This window comes from Colias philodice, chromosome 8, assembly GCF_061535455.1.
Source record: "Colias philodice isolate Cphi_HAF_F1 chromosome 8, ilColPhil1 Martin Lab GWU primary, whole genome shotgun sequence".
NCBI lineage: Eukaryota > Metazoa > Arthropoda > Insecta > Lepidoptera > Pieridae > Colias > Colias philodice.
The window spans coordinates 3,925,249-3,940,291 of record NC_143093.1 but is presented as its reverse complement, the minus strand read 5'-3'; the positions used below and the strand labels follow the sequence as shown (position 1 = coordinate 3,940,291).

At 33.9% G+C, this 15,043-nt stretch overlaps 1 protein-coding gene across 1 annotated transcript; it reads right to left on the bottom strand.

Annotated features, from left to right (window-relative positions):
• Positions 1-369: 369 nt before the first annotated feature.
• On the bottom strand, positions 370-14,847 carry asp (microtubule assembly factor abnormal spindle). Its single transcript, XM_089698061.1, has 8 exons — positions 14,676-14,847; positions 14,392-14,589; positions 13,476-13,673; positions 2,494-8,118; positions 2,226-2,412; positions 1,713-1,894; positions 1,425-1,544; positions 370-1,123 (listed from the first exon to the last, which is right to left on the bottom strand). Exons 1-8 carry the CDS (start codon positions 14,685-14,687, stop codon positions 797-799), a joined length of 6,849 nt encoding a protein of 2,282 aa, XP_089554187.1. The 5' UTR covers positions 14,688-14,847; the 3' UTR covers positions 370-796.
• Positions 14,848-15,043: the final 196 nt, after the last annotated feature.

Here is a 15,043-nt window from a genome sequence, read left to right as displayed (position 1 = left end):
CTGTTCTGTGGTCGGCTCCTAATAATCTTGCCAATATGCAAGAAACAGTGAAGAAACATGATCATTGATCAGGTTCTCTAAATATCTTCACCAAAGTGTGTTTGTTTTCGAATAGACCGTTACTTTTGGTGTATTTTGAAAATAAACCTTAATGTTATGCTTGCTTTAACGTTTCGACACTTAATTTTACAAACTCAATTCAGTTCTTAGTATGCATAGGATTGTCAATCAAGATTTTGATGATCGAAGATTCATCATAATAAAAACGACATCCCCCGCGAATCGCTTTTCATAAACTACAAAATTATCATACATAAAAAAAAAACACAACTGAATATATTATATTTTATTAAATTAAACATTAAACATACAATCACTTTACTTACAAAGCGAGAGTTAACATTAAAAATAACATGATTATGTCAAGGTTAAATTATTACAATAATAAGAGGATGTGTTGAGATTTGTCATAGGAATGTTGAAAATATAGCTGAAAGGAAGCAGCAGATCCATTAATACATAAATTAATAGAATTCATCAAGAAAAAAAATCTGAATTAACAGAAAGTGGACATTTTTTATGAATAATTTACCTAGGCTTGTTTCAAAATACATATATTACGGAATAATTACTTCTGCTGAAATGAACTGAAATGATTTATTTTGCAAGAAATGTGGAAGATTTAAAGATGTTACATAATTCATTGACTGATCGGCTGTTCACAGACCTTCCATTTCACTAATTACCTAATCTACCCAGCCAACAGATCTCAACACATAACACAAAAAACATAAAATTACAACTCATAAGCGTGGAAGAGACAGCTAATCGCCTGTTGGGCATCCTCAAAGTATCGAGGCTTGTCAGCTCGCGAGATTCCATAGTCTGGGTCCAGGGCTGGCAGTAACAAATCCGGGTTACTGCTACTACTGGAATTGCTACAAACACTAACATTGGCTATATCTCGTGATTGGTTCATGTGGGAAACAAAACGGCTCGACTGCGGCGTGCTCAATCTATGCCGAGCTGAGTTTGTCACCATTCTCTTCATCCTGTCAACGTTGCCCTTAATGGCTACCATGATTTTGTGATTTTCTGGCTCATGGAGGTAATCCTTTAAATCCTGTAAGGGAAGAAGATAACAATGATTTGGGTTTAGTTTCAGGTCTCAGCCGTTTTTAAAATGAAAATAAGTAATTTTAGGTAACTTTATATGTTTCATTATTACATTTTAATTTAAACGAATACCTGAGAGAAAGAGAAGGATAATATTTTGTTTAAAAAACAACTTAAAGTGCGGGAACGTATCGTGCGATTTGTTTTTTATCTATCGCTTTTTGTTTTATCATATATCATATATAATCATTTTTAGGAATAAAAATAATGTCATAGTTATTTTCAGTAACTTATAAACAGAATCTTACCTTTTTAATGTCATCATATTTTGCGAAAAGCCATAAATATGTGGCTAGAATGCAGAATAAGTGCGTCTCACTGTTGCTAAATCGCCACATGAATTTCAGCACAGGCGGGATGCGGTCTCTCTGTAAAAACACATGAATGATTGATAAAATGTATTTTAGATTCGAAAAAATCGTGTTTAAATTGACGATTTACGACTTCAAAAAAACCTTGTGATAATAATTTACAGGAAAAAATAAATAAAATTGTTTTCTTTTTCTGAAGATATTTTTTTTTTATTATCCACTTACCGCATATATCTTCGGTCCAGTTATCTTATACCTAGTCAGGTTGACCAGCACGGAAGCTGCCGACTTGAGCACTTCAATGCTAGAAATGGATCTATTCGTGACGGACATGTACACGTAGACTCGTCGCACTATTGACGCCGCGTTCGAGTTGTACATCATTGGGAACACCTCCGTTAATAGCTCTGTAACATTCGTTATCATTTTATCAGCAATTTTTATATACGAAAGTATCCATTCACGAAAAATTATTTTTTTTCAAGCTTCCTTACTTTTGTGTAACAAACAATAATAACTAATATTATAAATGCGAAAGTAACTCTGTCTGTCCGTCTGTTTCATCTTCAACTCTCAAACACTGTACCGATTAAGATTAAATTTGGTACAGAGATACATTGTGAACTGATTAAATATGTTTTATCCCTGAAATCCCACAACTCCTACGGGAACGGGAACTATGCGGGTTTTTCTTTAACTACGCGGGCGGATAGCTAGTTGAATAAAATGTAATCTTACCAAGAGATCGGAATGCTCTTATAACAGTCTCGATATCGGACATGTTTCTAAGAACATCCATGGCTTCTTCATTTCTTTCTCCGAGCGACCTCTGAGTAGAATGAACTTTGTCATCGCGCCATCTTCTTCGCCATTCAAGAATTCTTGCATCATTTGCAACGCGAACTTTGTGTCCGCGAAATAGAGCCTAAAATCATATAAAAAGAAAATTGTAAAATTTTTCTTTTTGGTGATCAGGTGCTAAACTCAAATTTAGAAGAACACTTACTTGAATTTTTGCTGCAGCCCAGTCTTGTCTTTTCTGTTCTCGAAGTTTTAATAAATTCTCTCTCTTGATCTTTACCTCCTTCCTCACCAAGTACCCCCTTATATGTGCTTGTAATTTAATGATTGTCTTTCTTTTGTGTATATATTCGAAATGTAGATCTCGCGTAAGAAGTTTTCCTCTCCACAATCTTTGTATAAATACTAACTTTTCATGGAATCGTTTGTAAGTCCTCTGTACAAGATATCTACGTACATTCTTTTGTATACACAAAGCAGCCCTTTCTCTTTTATTTTGAAGGATTAGATCTCTAGTTCTTTTTAGTCTATACGCGCACTGAATAGCTATGGCAGCCGATTTACGCCGTTGATATTTTCTCCTCTCTATGAAACATCGGACATGTGCTTGCAAGTTCGTTATATTAGTTTTAACTTCAAGGAATTGAGTTCTTAAGTGCTTCGTTAATAAATAGGATCTGTAATATCTCTGTATTTTTACTGCCGAATTCCTTATTTTTAAGTAGTGATTGCGTACAACTAACATACGGAAGACTGATTGCAAAATAACAACTTTTCTTCTTAATTCTAAGAACCATCTGCGTTCTTTTATAGTGATGTACCAATTTGTGATTGTTTTAATCGCTTGAACTCTTACAAGAGCATTCTTCCGAGCTAGTTTTCTTTCTCTTACATGACGCTGTATAAATATAGTTGCTGTTCGTAATTGTAAATATTGCTTACGAAGTTTTCTCGTTTCTATGATAGACCTATACCAATTTTGTATCAATATAACAGCTGATCTTATCTGTATATATTTCAATTTTTCTTTTCTACCTTCAACATAGGCCCTATAAGCCATTTGAATTTGTATACAGGCTTTGCGCTGATTTTGATATATGTTTCTTTCCTTAACCATAAGTTTGTGAGCTTTATACCTATTTTGAATAACCATAACTGCTGCTTTGATTGTCAAGAAAGTAGTTCTTTCTTTCCTCATTAAAATTAGGTCCCTATATCGGCGCTGGATAACATTTGCGGCGTTTCTTAATACTAAATAGTGTTTACGTTGTTGCGAACTCTGTTTATACGCTCTGTAAAACCTTTGAATTGTGATACAGGCAGTTTTTGTAGTAACAAAATCTTTTGTTGCACGTCTCATTAAGCATTGAGCCCTGAATTTTCTTTGCAATAAAACAATAGCAGCCTTTTTTCTTAAATACTGTTCACGAACCATTCTCATCTCACGTAAACCTTTATACCTTGTTTGGATAACGATTGTGGATTGCCTTAATAATAAATACTGTTGTCTGGCTTTTCTCATAGCTAGCAAGCTTCTGAATTGTCTTTGAATACATACAGCAGCAGACTTTAGTTCTACAAAGTAATTTCTAATTAATTTCATCTCTCTGTAACACCTATAATGTGTTTGTATAGTTACAATTGCGTGTCGTATTTGTAAATAAGTTGTTGTTTGCTTTCTCATTTCTAAATATGCTCTGAAATATCTCTGAATTGTAACTGTAGCAGTCTTCATTTGTAGGTATTGTAATCTAATATTCTTTGACACAACGTAATTTCTATAATATTTCTGTAAACATATTGTTGCGGTTCTAATTCGCAAATATTCTTCTCGTTGCCTCTTGGTGAGAATATAACTACGATACACTTTTTGAATGGTAACGCAGGCTTTTTTCGTAATTTCATATTGTTTCTTTATTTGCTTAGCTTTTGTATTATTTCTATACCATTTTTGGATTTTTATGGCGGCTTCTTTCTGGTGCAGATATTTTTCGCGCATACTTTTTCCAATCTGATAAGCTCTAAAGAATCTTTGAATAACTATACACGAACGTTTCAATTTCTCAAAACGTGTCCTATGCATTATCATTTCTTTTTGGGCTCTATAACGTGCCTGGATTGTAAGAACTGCGTGTTTTAATGCTTCGTATTTTCCTCTTAATTCTTTCATTAATACTTGCGCTCTAAATCTTCGCTGTATTATAATAGCTGCGTCCCTCATTTTAATAAAATCGTTTCGCATTTGCTTCATTAATAATAAACTTCTATATTGGGTTTGAATTGTTATTGTGGCTTTTTTCAAATCCAAATATTGCTTTCTCTGTATTTTTGTTTTTATAAACGACCGGTAATAGTTTTGAATAATAAGAGCAGCTTTTCTTTGACTCACATAATCATTTCTTATTTTTTTCATTTTCAAATAGGATCTTAAGTACGTTTGTATAACGACTGTACTATCTCTTAATTTGAGATACTGCAACCTGGTTTGTTTCATTATAAGGTATGCTTTAATTCTTCTTTGTATCGCTATTATTAAATTTCGTTTTTTAATATATTCGTTTCTACATTTATTACGTCTATAACTCGCTTGGAGTTTTATCGTTACTTCTTTCAGTTCCGCAAATTTCCTCCGCTCCTCCCTCATCTTTATCAATGCTAAGTAACGTTCTTCAATCGTTTTAACGGCATTTTTAGTGGACAAAAACAGTCTGCGTTGTTTTATCATTCTGTAATAATTCTGTATAAGCACAACCTTTTCCTTTATTTCAGCAAAGTGGGTCATATCTTTTTTCATCAACAACTTACGTTTGTATGTTTTTTGAATATACAAAGTGCAATTTCTTAGCGTTTGATATCGCTTTTTCGCCAAAAACCTACGGACTAGAGCCTGAATATAAACTACTTTATTCAAAGTTTCTAGATAATTTTTTCTACAGGACCAACGTCTAACATACGATTGAATGAGAACTGCGCACCTGTGTCTTCGTTCTTTTCTCTTTAATCGTAATATCTCTTTAGCTTCTCGAATTAATTTCAAATCCGTATACCATTTTTCTATCTTAAGTACACTCTGTTTATACTTGCGCAGACGGCTGCGGCACAGCCACATTCGGCAGAATTTTTGTAAAGTAATTACAGCACAAGTTATCTCATACAATCTCTTCGCATACATACGTTTGTACTGTATCCGTCGCCACCAGTATTGAATAATTTCAGCAGCAATATTCCTCTTTCTGAGTATTTCTTGCTCAACTCTTCTTTTTTCAGCAATAACTTCGTATTTCTTTTTCCACCAAGTTTGAATAACGTTGGCCGCTCTTTCGAATAAAGGTGCACGAAATACGTGAATTAGTTGCCACAAAAGAGATAATGTTTTTTCCCTGTGACCGTCGGCAATGTCAGTACACGTAATTTCCCCTTCTATCTTAAAATTTGCTCCTCTTAGTGCTTTGAGAGCCACTTCAACGTTATGTATTTTTTGCAAGCGCGAAACAGCTGGAGCGCGTAATTGGCAGAGTAGATTGTCTCTCATTAAAATAATTTCAGAGACTTTCGTCAACCTAACTCCATCCCTCAAATCAATCGCTATGTCGTTCACACCATACTTATACTCATCTAAGTATGTTTGTTTATGAACGACCACATAACCCAGTGGTCGTAAATGTTTAGTGATATCGCCGATACCGGCTATTAGTTCCCGCGTGAATCGGATTATAATTTGCCGACTCTCTTTACATATTGCATTTCTGCAAAATAAACAAGGATCATGCGATATCAACTTCTTTTGTTTGGCTTGGTCTAAAAAGAATACCAGCATGAAAAATTTCTTCAAACTAAACTTCTTGATTGCCTCAATATATGCCGGCAGCAGCATGTTTGGTGCAGTCGATTTCGAATGTTTATTTTTTAAAAAGGGGTTCTTGAACATCCTTTGAATGATAAACAACGTCAATCCCTCTATGTCGCTGTTCGATTTCAAAGGCAAAGTTACGCCATATATTGCCTCCAGACCTATACGCAACCACAGTGGATTGTACGAGAGTATAATTTCCATAATCGTCTTCTGTAATCCAATATCCAAATGTAAATTTCTATCGTCTCTTATTGCAATCAGTTTCTTGTCTATCTGAGCATTCAATTTAAGAAGAACTTGAGATATCTCTGGGGTCTTAAGTAAAGTTCTTGCGGATTTACGTAAACTTTCCAGTCGATGACTATTGTGATAAACATTACAAACTTTCTCTCTAGTTGGAGCTGTTGGAACTTCTTTATTTCTATTTTCAATCCATGCCTTACCTACATCAATTTTCTGTTCAACATTACTATCGAGATCGGGAGGTGTCAATATATAATTAAGCCAACGTTTGAAGTCCCTTTCAAATTTATGAATTAGAGCTTCATCATAGAAATAAGTAGTTGATAAGAAAGGGTCGACAGTTAGTGATTGCGAATAAACATTTGGAATATAATTAAGAGTGACATTCGTAGCGTTACTTATATTCGCATCAAAGGTGGAATTTATTTTCGTAGAGGAAACCCGCGTTGACGGTAAAATTTTCGATTTAACAACAGCTTTTTTTGACCAAGAGGTTTGCCTATTCACTGTTTTTTCATGTTTATTATAAGTACGATTAACAGAGAATGTATCCATATGATGATTTGTTCCATCAAATGTATGCGTGTCTGAAATTTGAACACTTTCTTCGGGAATGGATTGTAAAGGTGGAGTTAAAGATCTTGGAGGCGATCTTATATCCATTCTCAAATCGTTTTGCCAGGAATTATGTTCAGCACGAGTCACAAAATTTCGTTCGTTGTAATCCCGTATCTCTTGTTCTCTAAATAAAGCTTGTCTACACATTCGTTGATTTTGTTCTTTCAGCGGAAAACACTGCCTTGATTCGATCTGGTTCATGTGATATTCAAATGGTGTGTTGGGCGAATCTTTTGTAAAAGTATCGGAACTAAGTTTCATATGATAGTCGTCTATTAAATCATGAGTGTCATTGTTTATTTTTGGGAACATCTTGCGTTCCGTTGAAAATCGTGGCGGAAAAAACGATAAGTCACTTATACGGGAAAAGTCAGTGTTTATGGAAAAATTTGGACTGTTTAACTCTTTGGGTGAAGATGTGTTTGGAATTTTTTTATTTACAATCTTAGGAGTTTCAATATCCGTATTAGCGAATTTGGAGTGGCTATCTACTGTCAGCCATCTATTATTGGTCATATGAGTTGATGTAATACAAAGGATAGAGTGAGTTTCATTCTCTTTATTGCTATCTTTTATGTCTAAGCTGTCATCATAGTCACTTTCGGAAGGTATACTCAATACAATTTTAGGTCCATTGTTTAGTTTTTCATTTTTAGTAGCAGCACTTTTCAGAGGAGTGAATGTGATATTGTCAAAAATATCAGATGCAGATGTTTCAAAGTTTTGTTTGTTTGATGGTTTCAAAACATTGTATTTGGGTGTATCCAATTTGTCATTAATCATAGGTTTGTCATATGTTTTTTGCAAGAAAGATTCAGCAGTGCGATTTTGAACATTTGAAAAGATTTCTGATGTGTTAAAATCAATATCAACACTATTTGGCGAGTCAAAAGGACATTTAGGCGAAACAGGTCTGTATTTTGAAAAAGTTTCACTATTGGTAGTTAAAACTTTATATTTTGTAGACTGCACTACATTTATAGTTTTCTTAATTTGGGTAGTATTACAGATTACTTCTACTTTCTTTTTTGTAATGTTTACTGGAGATTTTTTCAATGATTTCTTTTTTATCTTCCCTGGGGAGGTCTTGAAACCTTTAGTCTTGCCTTTGATAGCCTAGAAAATAAAGGATTTAAATGAGTATTAATTGCTTTTCCTCACCCACTTTATTGCACTTAATAAAAAATAAACGTAAATAAAAAGAAAAGTATATTATGGGTATTTTAAAAAAATGCTTTGAGATTGTCCTTAGTATGTATATTAAAAATAATTTGGAAAATCCAAAAGTGCACGCCTCATAATTTTTTTTTAATAAATATTTATTAATTATTATTTTTGTTTATTTAATAACAATTAAACCACATCGAATCAGACCCTGAAAAATGAAAGGGTTCTATTCCTGAGCATACTCAAGCGTAAGAGAAAAAAAAAGACTCGATTAGTAAAGTATTTCGGTCGCTATCGTGTTAACAAGAAAAAGGATCCGCACATACAGACACACGGACGTCCAAGACAGAACTTTTTTAAACTGTTTTTTAACTAGTTTAAATAACAAAAATGACATCAAAAATATCATGAACGTTAAAAATAGTGTTTTTTCTTAAGACGATACACAAAAAAAAATCCACTGCTTGGCGGGCGGAGTCTAATAGCTCGCTATCGCGAACGCGGGTGTGCGCGAAGTCATTCTTGCAAACTCGCCGCGCTGCCGCTGGCCGACTCGGGACAAACATGTATGGAGTCGTCATACAGTTATAATATTGTTATACATTTATTCAATTGTTGATTTATTGGTTTTATTTTCTTGCTTATAAACAAATAATCTTCTTTCCAACAACTACTTAGACATTATTAATAATTATTATTATTTCGTAATGTTTACTTTATTACAAAATAATACAGGTTATAAATAATCATTAAAATAACAAAAAATATTGTTACTCTGAAAAAATGAAATGGTAATCAATAACGCGGACTACTGAATTGATTTAGATAGAATTTGATGCTGACGTAGATATTACATCATGCCCAGAAATGAAAGGTACTATTTCTGAAAGAAGTTATAAACCCTAATTCTTCTCAGTCAAAGTCAAGAGTGGAAGATATCACTAATACAGTAAAACTGATGCGAAACTTTGGATGTTAATTTGTATATTTTTTTGTTAGTTGTTACTTAATCACGTCAAGACTACATTACCAATTTTGATAAAATATAGCTAATTGCCTGGATTTACACATAGGATACTTTTTATCCGAACTGAACACTTCTGTGGGATAAAACAGGATTCACGATATAACCTAATTCCAAGCGGGCAAAGCCGCGGTCGGAATGATATTTTTTTAAATAGAAAAATTGTTTAAAAAAAAACACAAAATATATTGACGCATGTATTTATTTTTTGCACTCTATTATAATTGTAATTATTCATTACAAATAATCAAAATAAAATAGCCAGAACAAAGTTAGGCCCTGGTAGGGTAGGTAGGCAGGTACAGCAATGTGAGACGAACACTGGCTTATTTATACCAATAATAATGTATTATAAACATTAAATTAAGTTTACAACAAAAATACATAATATTAGCTAATGTGAAAACGAATCAACCAATCATCCCACAACAATGAAATGTGCACACAAATATTCATCCAAATCGGTTCATGTGATTAGGAGGAGTGACTGCAGCGCCATCTTCCGGGCCCAATTGTGTTTCCAGATCACCCAGGAACTCAATTTAATATACTTACACAAAATTTTTCGAAATTAAAACTCACATTACTATGTAAATATATGAATATAAACCTGTTTTAGTACTAAGCAATTTCCCGCACAGGTGTAGTAAGTATAAATGAAATAAATATCAACATCAAATTCTTTATACAACATACTTATCTACCACCTACTAAGAAATGTAATTCTTGAAATTTTTTCGTATTTTTTTAAAATATAATACTACTCCAATGAGCTCCTGTTCCATATCACGTCCGCCATACTTCCACTAAGTTCACCATGATTTTTTATTTCTTTGCACTTTGTTGCTTTTTGCTAAAAATGGAATCATGCGATAAAACCAGTAGAACGTTGATAACATACATTTTTGACTGAATAAAGGTACTTACGAAGGAGTGGGTTCACATTGTGAACAATCAGTGGGTTTATTTTCCTTCTGGATTCCGAATTTCTGAAAAGATTATCTATGCTATAAATGAAAAAAATCTTACACATTCGTTATGTACTTAAAACAGGGGTACATATCAAACATCGTCTATTTAATACAATTATCATCAAATTTAAAATAAAACCAACTTCTTCATTAATTTGTTCCAATTGTAAGCATTCTTTTTTCTCCAACCTTTATGTTTCTTCTTCTTATTTTCTTTATTGTCCCCATTTGTCTCATTTTGTCTTATCGTGTTGTCACCCTTTTTTACGATTGCGCGAGCGACACAAGTTCCCCGTGTGACGGCCGTAGCGGGAATGACTCGTGCAGCGATCGGGGTAGGAAGGTACAGGGCGGCTCTCGCTATATTGGCTGGTCGCGCGCTAATTTCAAGTATTTCTTGTATATTTCAAAACCATCGCATATTTCAAAATTCTAAATCGGTAGACGTATAGGTTGTATATTTTATAGTTAATATCCAAAAAGTCGTAACTTTACGTTTGTTATTTTGAAGATGCCAGAGATTATAAAAAAATAACAATGAGAACTTTGTATTTTTTTTCTATCGAGAAAATATCATGGAATCATGTTTCTAAAACGGTAGACGTATTGTGTTACTATTGAACTTTCTTGTCAAGAATTTTCATCACGACAACTTTAATAATATAAAAATTACGAAGGTTTGAAAAGGGCCGTAAATGTTAGAAAAATTAATTCATCACCTTAATATGTGTGTGTATGTATTATAGACTACAAGCCCGCATAGGACAAAAATATGGGTCAAATGAACCACCAGGGGACATATCTAGAACGATAGCAGAGCAAAAAATAATAAGATTCATCACTATGCCGTCACTTGTAAGCTGTCCAACTGAGTGCAGATGAGAATTGAAAAGTACAGGTAGACTCGGTAAATTTTGGTCATATATTTTTGTACGGCATTCTTAACCATCGATAGATCCATTAAAAATAATAAGAAACCGCTCAGTGCCGTACAAAAATGGTGGTCCACCAAGTCGGAATTTTTATTTAATTTCCGAGAGTTACCGGGGGTAAATTTGGTCATTTGACCATGTACGGCATCTGTGTCATACTATTGCTATACTGCTTTTAATCCATTATTCCGCAACGCCGTACAAAAATCATGGGGACAAGGGGAAAAAATCGAGAGTTGCAATCCCCTCTCTTTCCCCACTCCAGGGGGTCATTTGACTAAGTACGGCTTCGGTTCCAAAACATTATCTAGCACTCAAAAGTACTATTAAAAGCAATGCCGTCAAAAAATAATTGTTCTTTTAAATGTATACCAATAATCATCTTAATTTCATCGAATTCTTGATATAAAGAGCTGTAAGGTCATTTGACCCTGTACGGGAACTTTTTTTTTAACATGATATTGTAAAATTCAATTGTTGTATAGTATTGCCGTTCAAAAGAAACCGTTCTAAAAAAAGTTATAGAGAAATGCAAAACCAGAAATTTTGTTAAAGTTTAAACATCTGCATCGTAGATTAATGAAATATAATAGTTTTCTACACTTTATCCGTTGTTTTAAATAGTATTAACATAGATAAATTAGGAAAAAACGATGCCGTACATTTTTGTGCAGACCACATCTTTTAGGCTGATGAAAGCGACGAAAGCTACAATTTTAAGGGTGCTTTATGGCCATTTGATACAGTACGGCATTAACATATTTTTACCCAACTACGGCAAAGCAAAAGGAGGGTTATGGTTGTTTACAGGTCATGTATGTATGTTCATCTATTCCCTCGTAACTTCTAAACTACTTATCAGAATTCGACAAATGACATATCATTAGAAGCGTCTGAATTGTTCACTGGATTACCAGCGACCAGCTAGCTAAAGGCTATATGGGGTTTCACAAAATCTAATGTGGCGCCCTCTAGCGGACAAAACATACAGAGTAAAAAAATAAAGTTAAGATAAATATGCAGTGTTTGGTATCATTTGAAAGCGCTTTACTTGTACATTTTGAATATGTATATATTACTAGCATTTGCTTGTGACTTTACCTGTATTCATGGACTGATTGCATATAATTCACATCTTTTCGTTCATAGCTTTTTTATTAGTTCATCAATTTAACGGAGTCCATTCCACCTGACTCCGACTTTCCAAGGTGATAATTAACCACCTCGAGCTTCTTAATATTAATGTATATTTATATTTTGTTATAAAAATATAAAGCAAACATTTCGTTATATGGATTTTTTTCTTTTTCAGATTTTTCCCCTTTGAACCAACGAAAATGTACGGCACATGAAAAAATATTATCTATGCATAAAATACTTTAAAAATAAATTTATTTCGTGTTGTGTCAAATGACCCCCTGGAGTGGGGAAAGAGAGGGGATTACAACTCTCGATTTTTTCCCCTTGTCCCCATGATTTTTGTACGGCGTTGCGGAATAATGGATTAAAAGCAGTATAGCAATAGTATGACACAGATGCCGTACATGGTCAAATGACCAAATTTACCCTCGGTAACTCTCGGAAATTAAATAAAAATTCCGACTTGGTGGACCACCATTTTTGTACGGCACTGAGCGGTTTCTTATTATTTTTAATGGATCTATCGATGGTTAAGAATGCCGTACAAAAATATATGACCAAAATTTACCGAGTCTACCTGTACTTTTCAATTCTCATCTGCACTCAGTTGGACAGCTTACAAGTGACGGCATAGTGATGAATCTTATTATTTTTTGCTCTGCTATCGTTCTAGATATGTCCCCTGGTGGTTCATTTGACCCATATTTTTGTCCTATGCGGGCTTGTAGTCTATTATCTTACAAGTGCAATGTATGATACATAAAGACATTTTAAGTTTGAAAAATCAGATGTTTTGCGCGAAGTGACAGTAGTACCCACCTCAACGCTTCGCTTATGAGGCGTGCAAAAGAACAATATATGGAATCTATAGGATTAGAAGTATCTTCAAAATAAACTATGTATTTGCTTGAAATTCATTAAAAACTGAATTCACAAGGTACACAGCAATAATATCACAAAACCCTGAATACAAACAACAAATAGTGCATATAGAAATTAAGAAGAGGGAAATATACAACAGCATTGCTGCGGCAAATATTATGCGTTTGTACTACAAGTCAGTCAGCTTTACACCACAATTATCTATTGTACTGTTTTTTTGATAATTACAGAATAAACAACTCACATGAGTTGTGACAAAAAAAAATTGTTTTATACATAGGTACATAATATGTATAAAACATTTTCTTTTTGTACCTAACAAATTTTTTAAACTTACAAAAATGTATCAATAGTTACCATCAAAGACTTCAATACAACAATGACGTCATATCTGCCCCTGTTCTCATTAGTGAACCTGATTGTCTCCCGTAGAGCGATGGGTTGTGTAGGGGACCACACCATGGTCAAACAGTAGCACGTCTCTGGTTCGAGAACTAGCCATTCTCCAGGCAATTGGATAATCAAACCCGGAGGTAAAGCCTTGTTTAATGTTATCTGTGCATAAAAAAGGTATAGATTACTACTTTATATGTCTAGAATATTCAATTTAGAAAAGGTGAACCAACTGAAAGCACCTATCAGTTTTCATTATGTAGTTATGAAAAATCTGTTATGAAATTCAAACACAGATCTTTTTTTATCTAGATCCTTACAGTCAATAATAACTATAGTCACCACCAACAATCTGGTTGGATTCAAAATTAATGTTGAAGGATTATTAAATCTACAGTTAATAGGTATTATTCGACCAAGCCAACTAGACGCTCGGGTGGAATGCGGCCTCCCCGCCCGCTTACCGCCTCAGGTACCGCGTTCGCCTTAGTACGGTTCGCAGCATCGACGCATTCGTACGTTCGCATCGCTAGTTATTTCTGTACTTTTTATTATTAATCGTTAAAGCTTGTTGTTGACTGTTAAGTTTTTCGTTGTTATTTGTTTAAGTTTTTACTGTGTTGTTATTCATAGACAGCCCTCGAAATGGGGAAAAATAAGACTATTCATAGCGGAGAGCGAACAGTGATATTATTAATATTTTTTTTTTGCTATCTGTACCCGAGACATGGGCGGGTGACGTCACAGTTGAAAAGGGTCTAGTTGGCTTGGTCACGTAGTACATAGTTATTTTGGCTGGTGTTTTTTACCTGGACTGAAGTTTATTTTATGGATGACCTACAAATAATAAAGAAAAACCAATCCATATGAAATAAAGTACCTGTTGAATTTGTTTGGACGGATTAAAAACTTCCAAATATTTTTCGCATGATGAACCGATGAGAACATCGTCGAAAACGACTTGCGGCGGTCTGGAGAAGGGTGCTAGTATCAGACGCGGACATTCTTCTTTAGGCGACACTGGGGGTGCTATTTTAGTTCTTCTGGCTCTTTTTACGTGTTCCGGAGTATTTTCGATCTAAAAATATTGTACCGAATACTTAAATAATAAAAAATAAAACATGGAACTGATATTTGAACTACCGATTAAAACTGAGATATTACCTGGAAATACATAATGTTATTTTCACAGTCCAATTTATCGCATTTTAATTAATATTTCATATATTTTCACTTATAACACACAAACGAAGCGTTTCAGTTTCACAATACTCAATAGGCACTTGATCATACGCTCAAAAGTTCAAATATTCAAACCAGGATTCAAACTGTTTACTGCAACCGTCATTTCAATTCATTGATAAAAAAATACCATAGAGATGTAGACCTCCGAGATGTAGACAGAGAACATTCATGAATTCTCAATGGAATTATTATTCTCTGTCTACGCGTAGAGAATATATACGTACACAATCGTTGTTAATACTTGTTAATAATAAAGTAAATAGCGAAATAAATTATTATCGTCACCC

Bases quoted from the DNA above. Each gene is read 5' to 3' on its own strand.
- asp (XM_089698061.1), bottom strand. The intron at 13,674-14,391 runs GTACTTTATTTC...TTTTATGCACAG, and splicing joins CGTCCAAACAAATTCAACAG to ATAACATTAAACAAGGCTTT. The intron at 8,119-13,475 runs GTAACTATTGAT...TTTATTTTCTAG, and splicing joins TTGTATTGAAGTCTTTGATG to GCTATCAAAGGCAAGACTAA.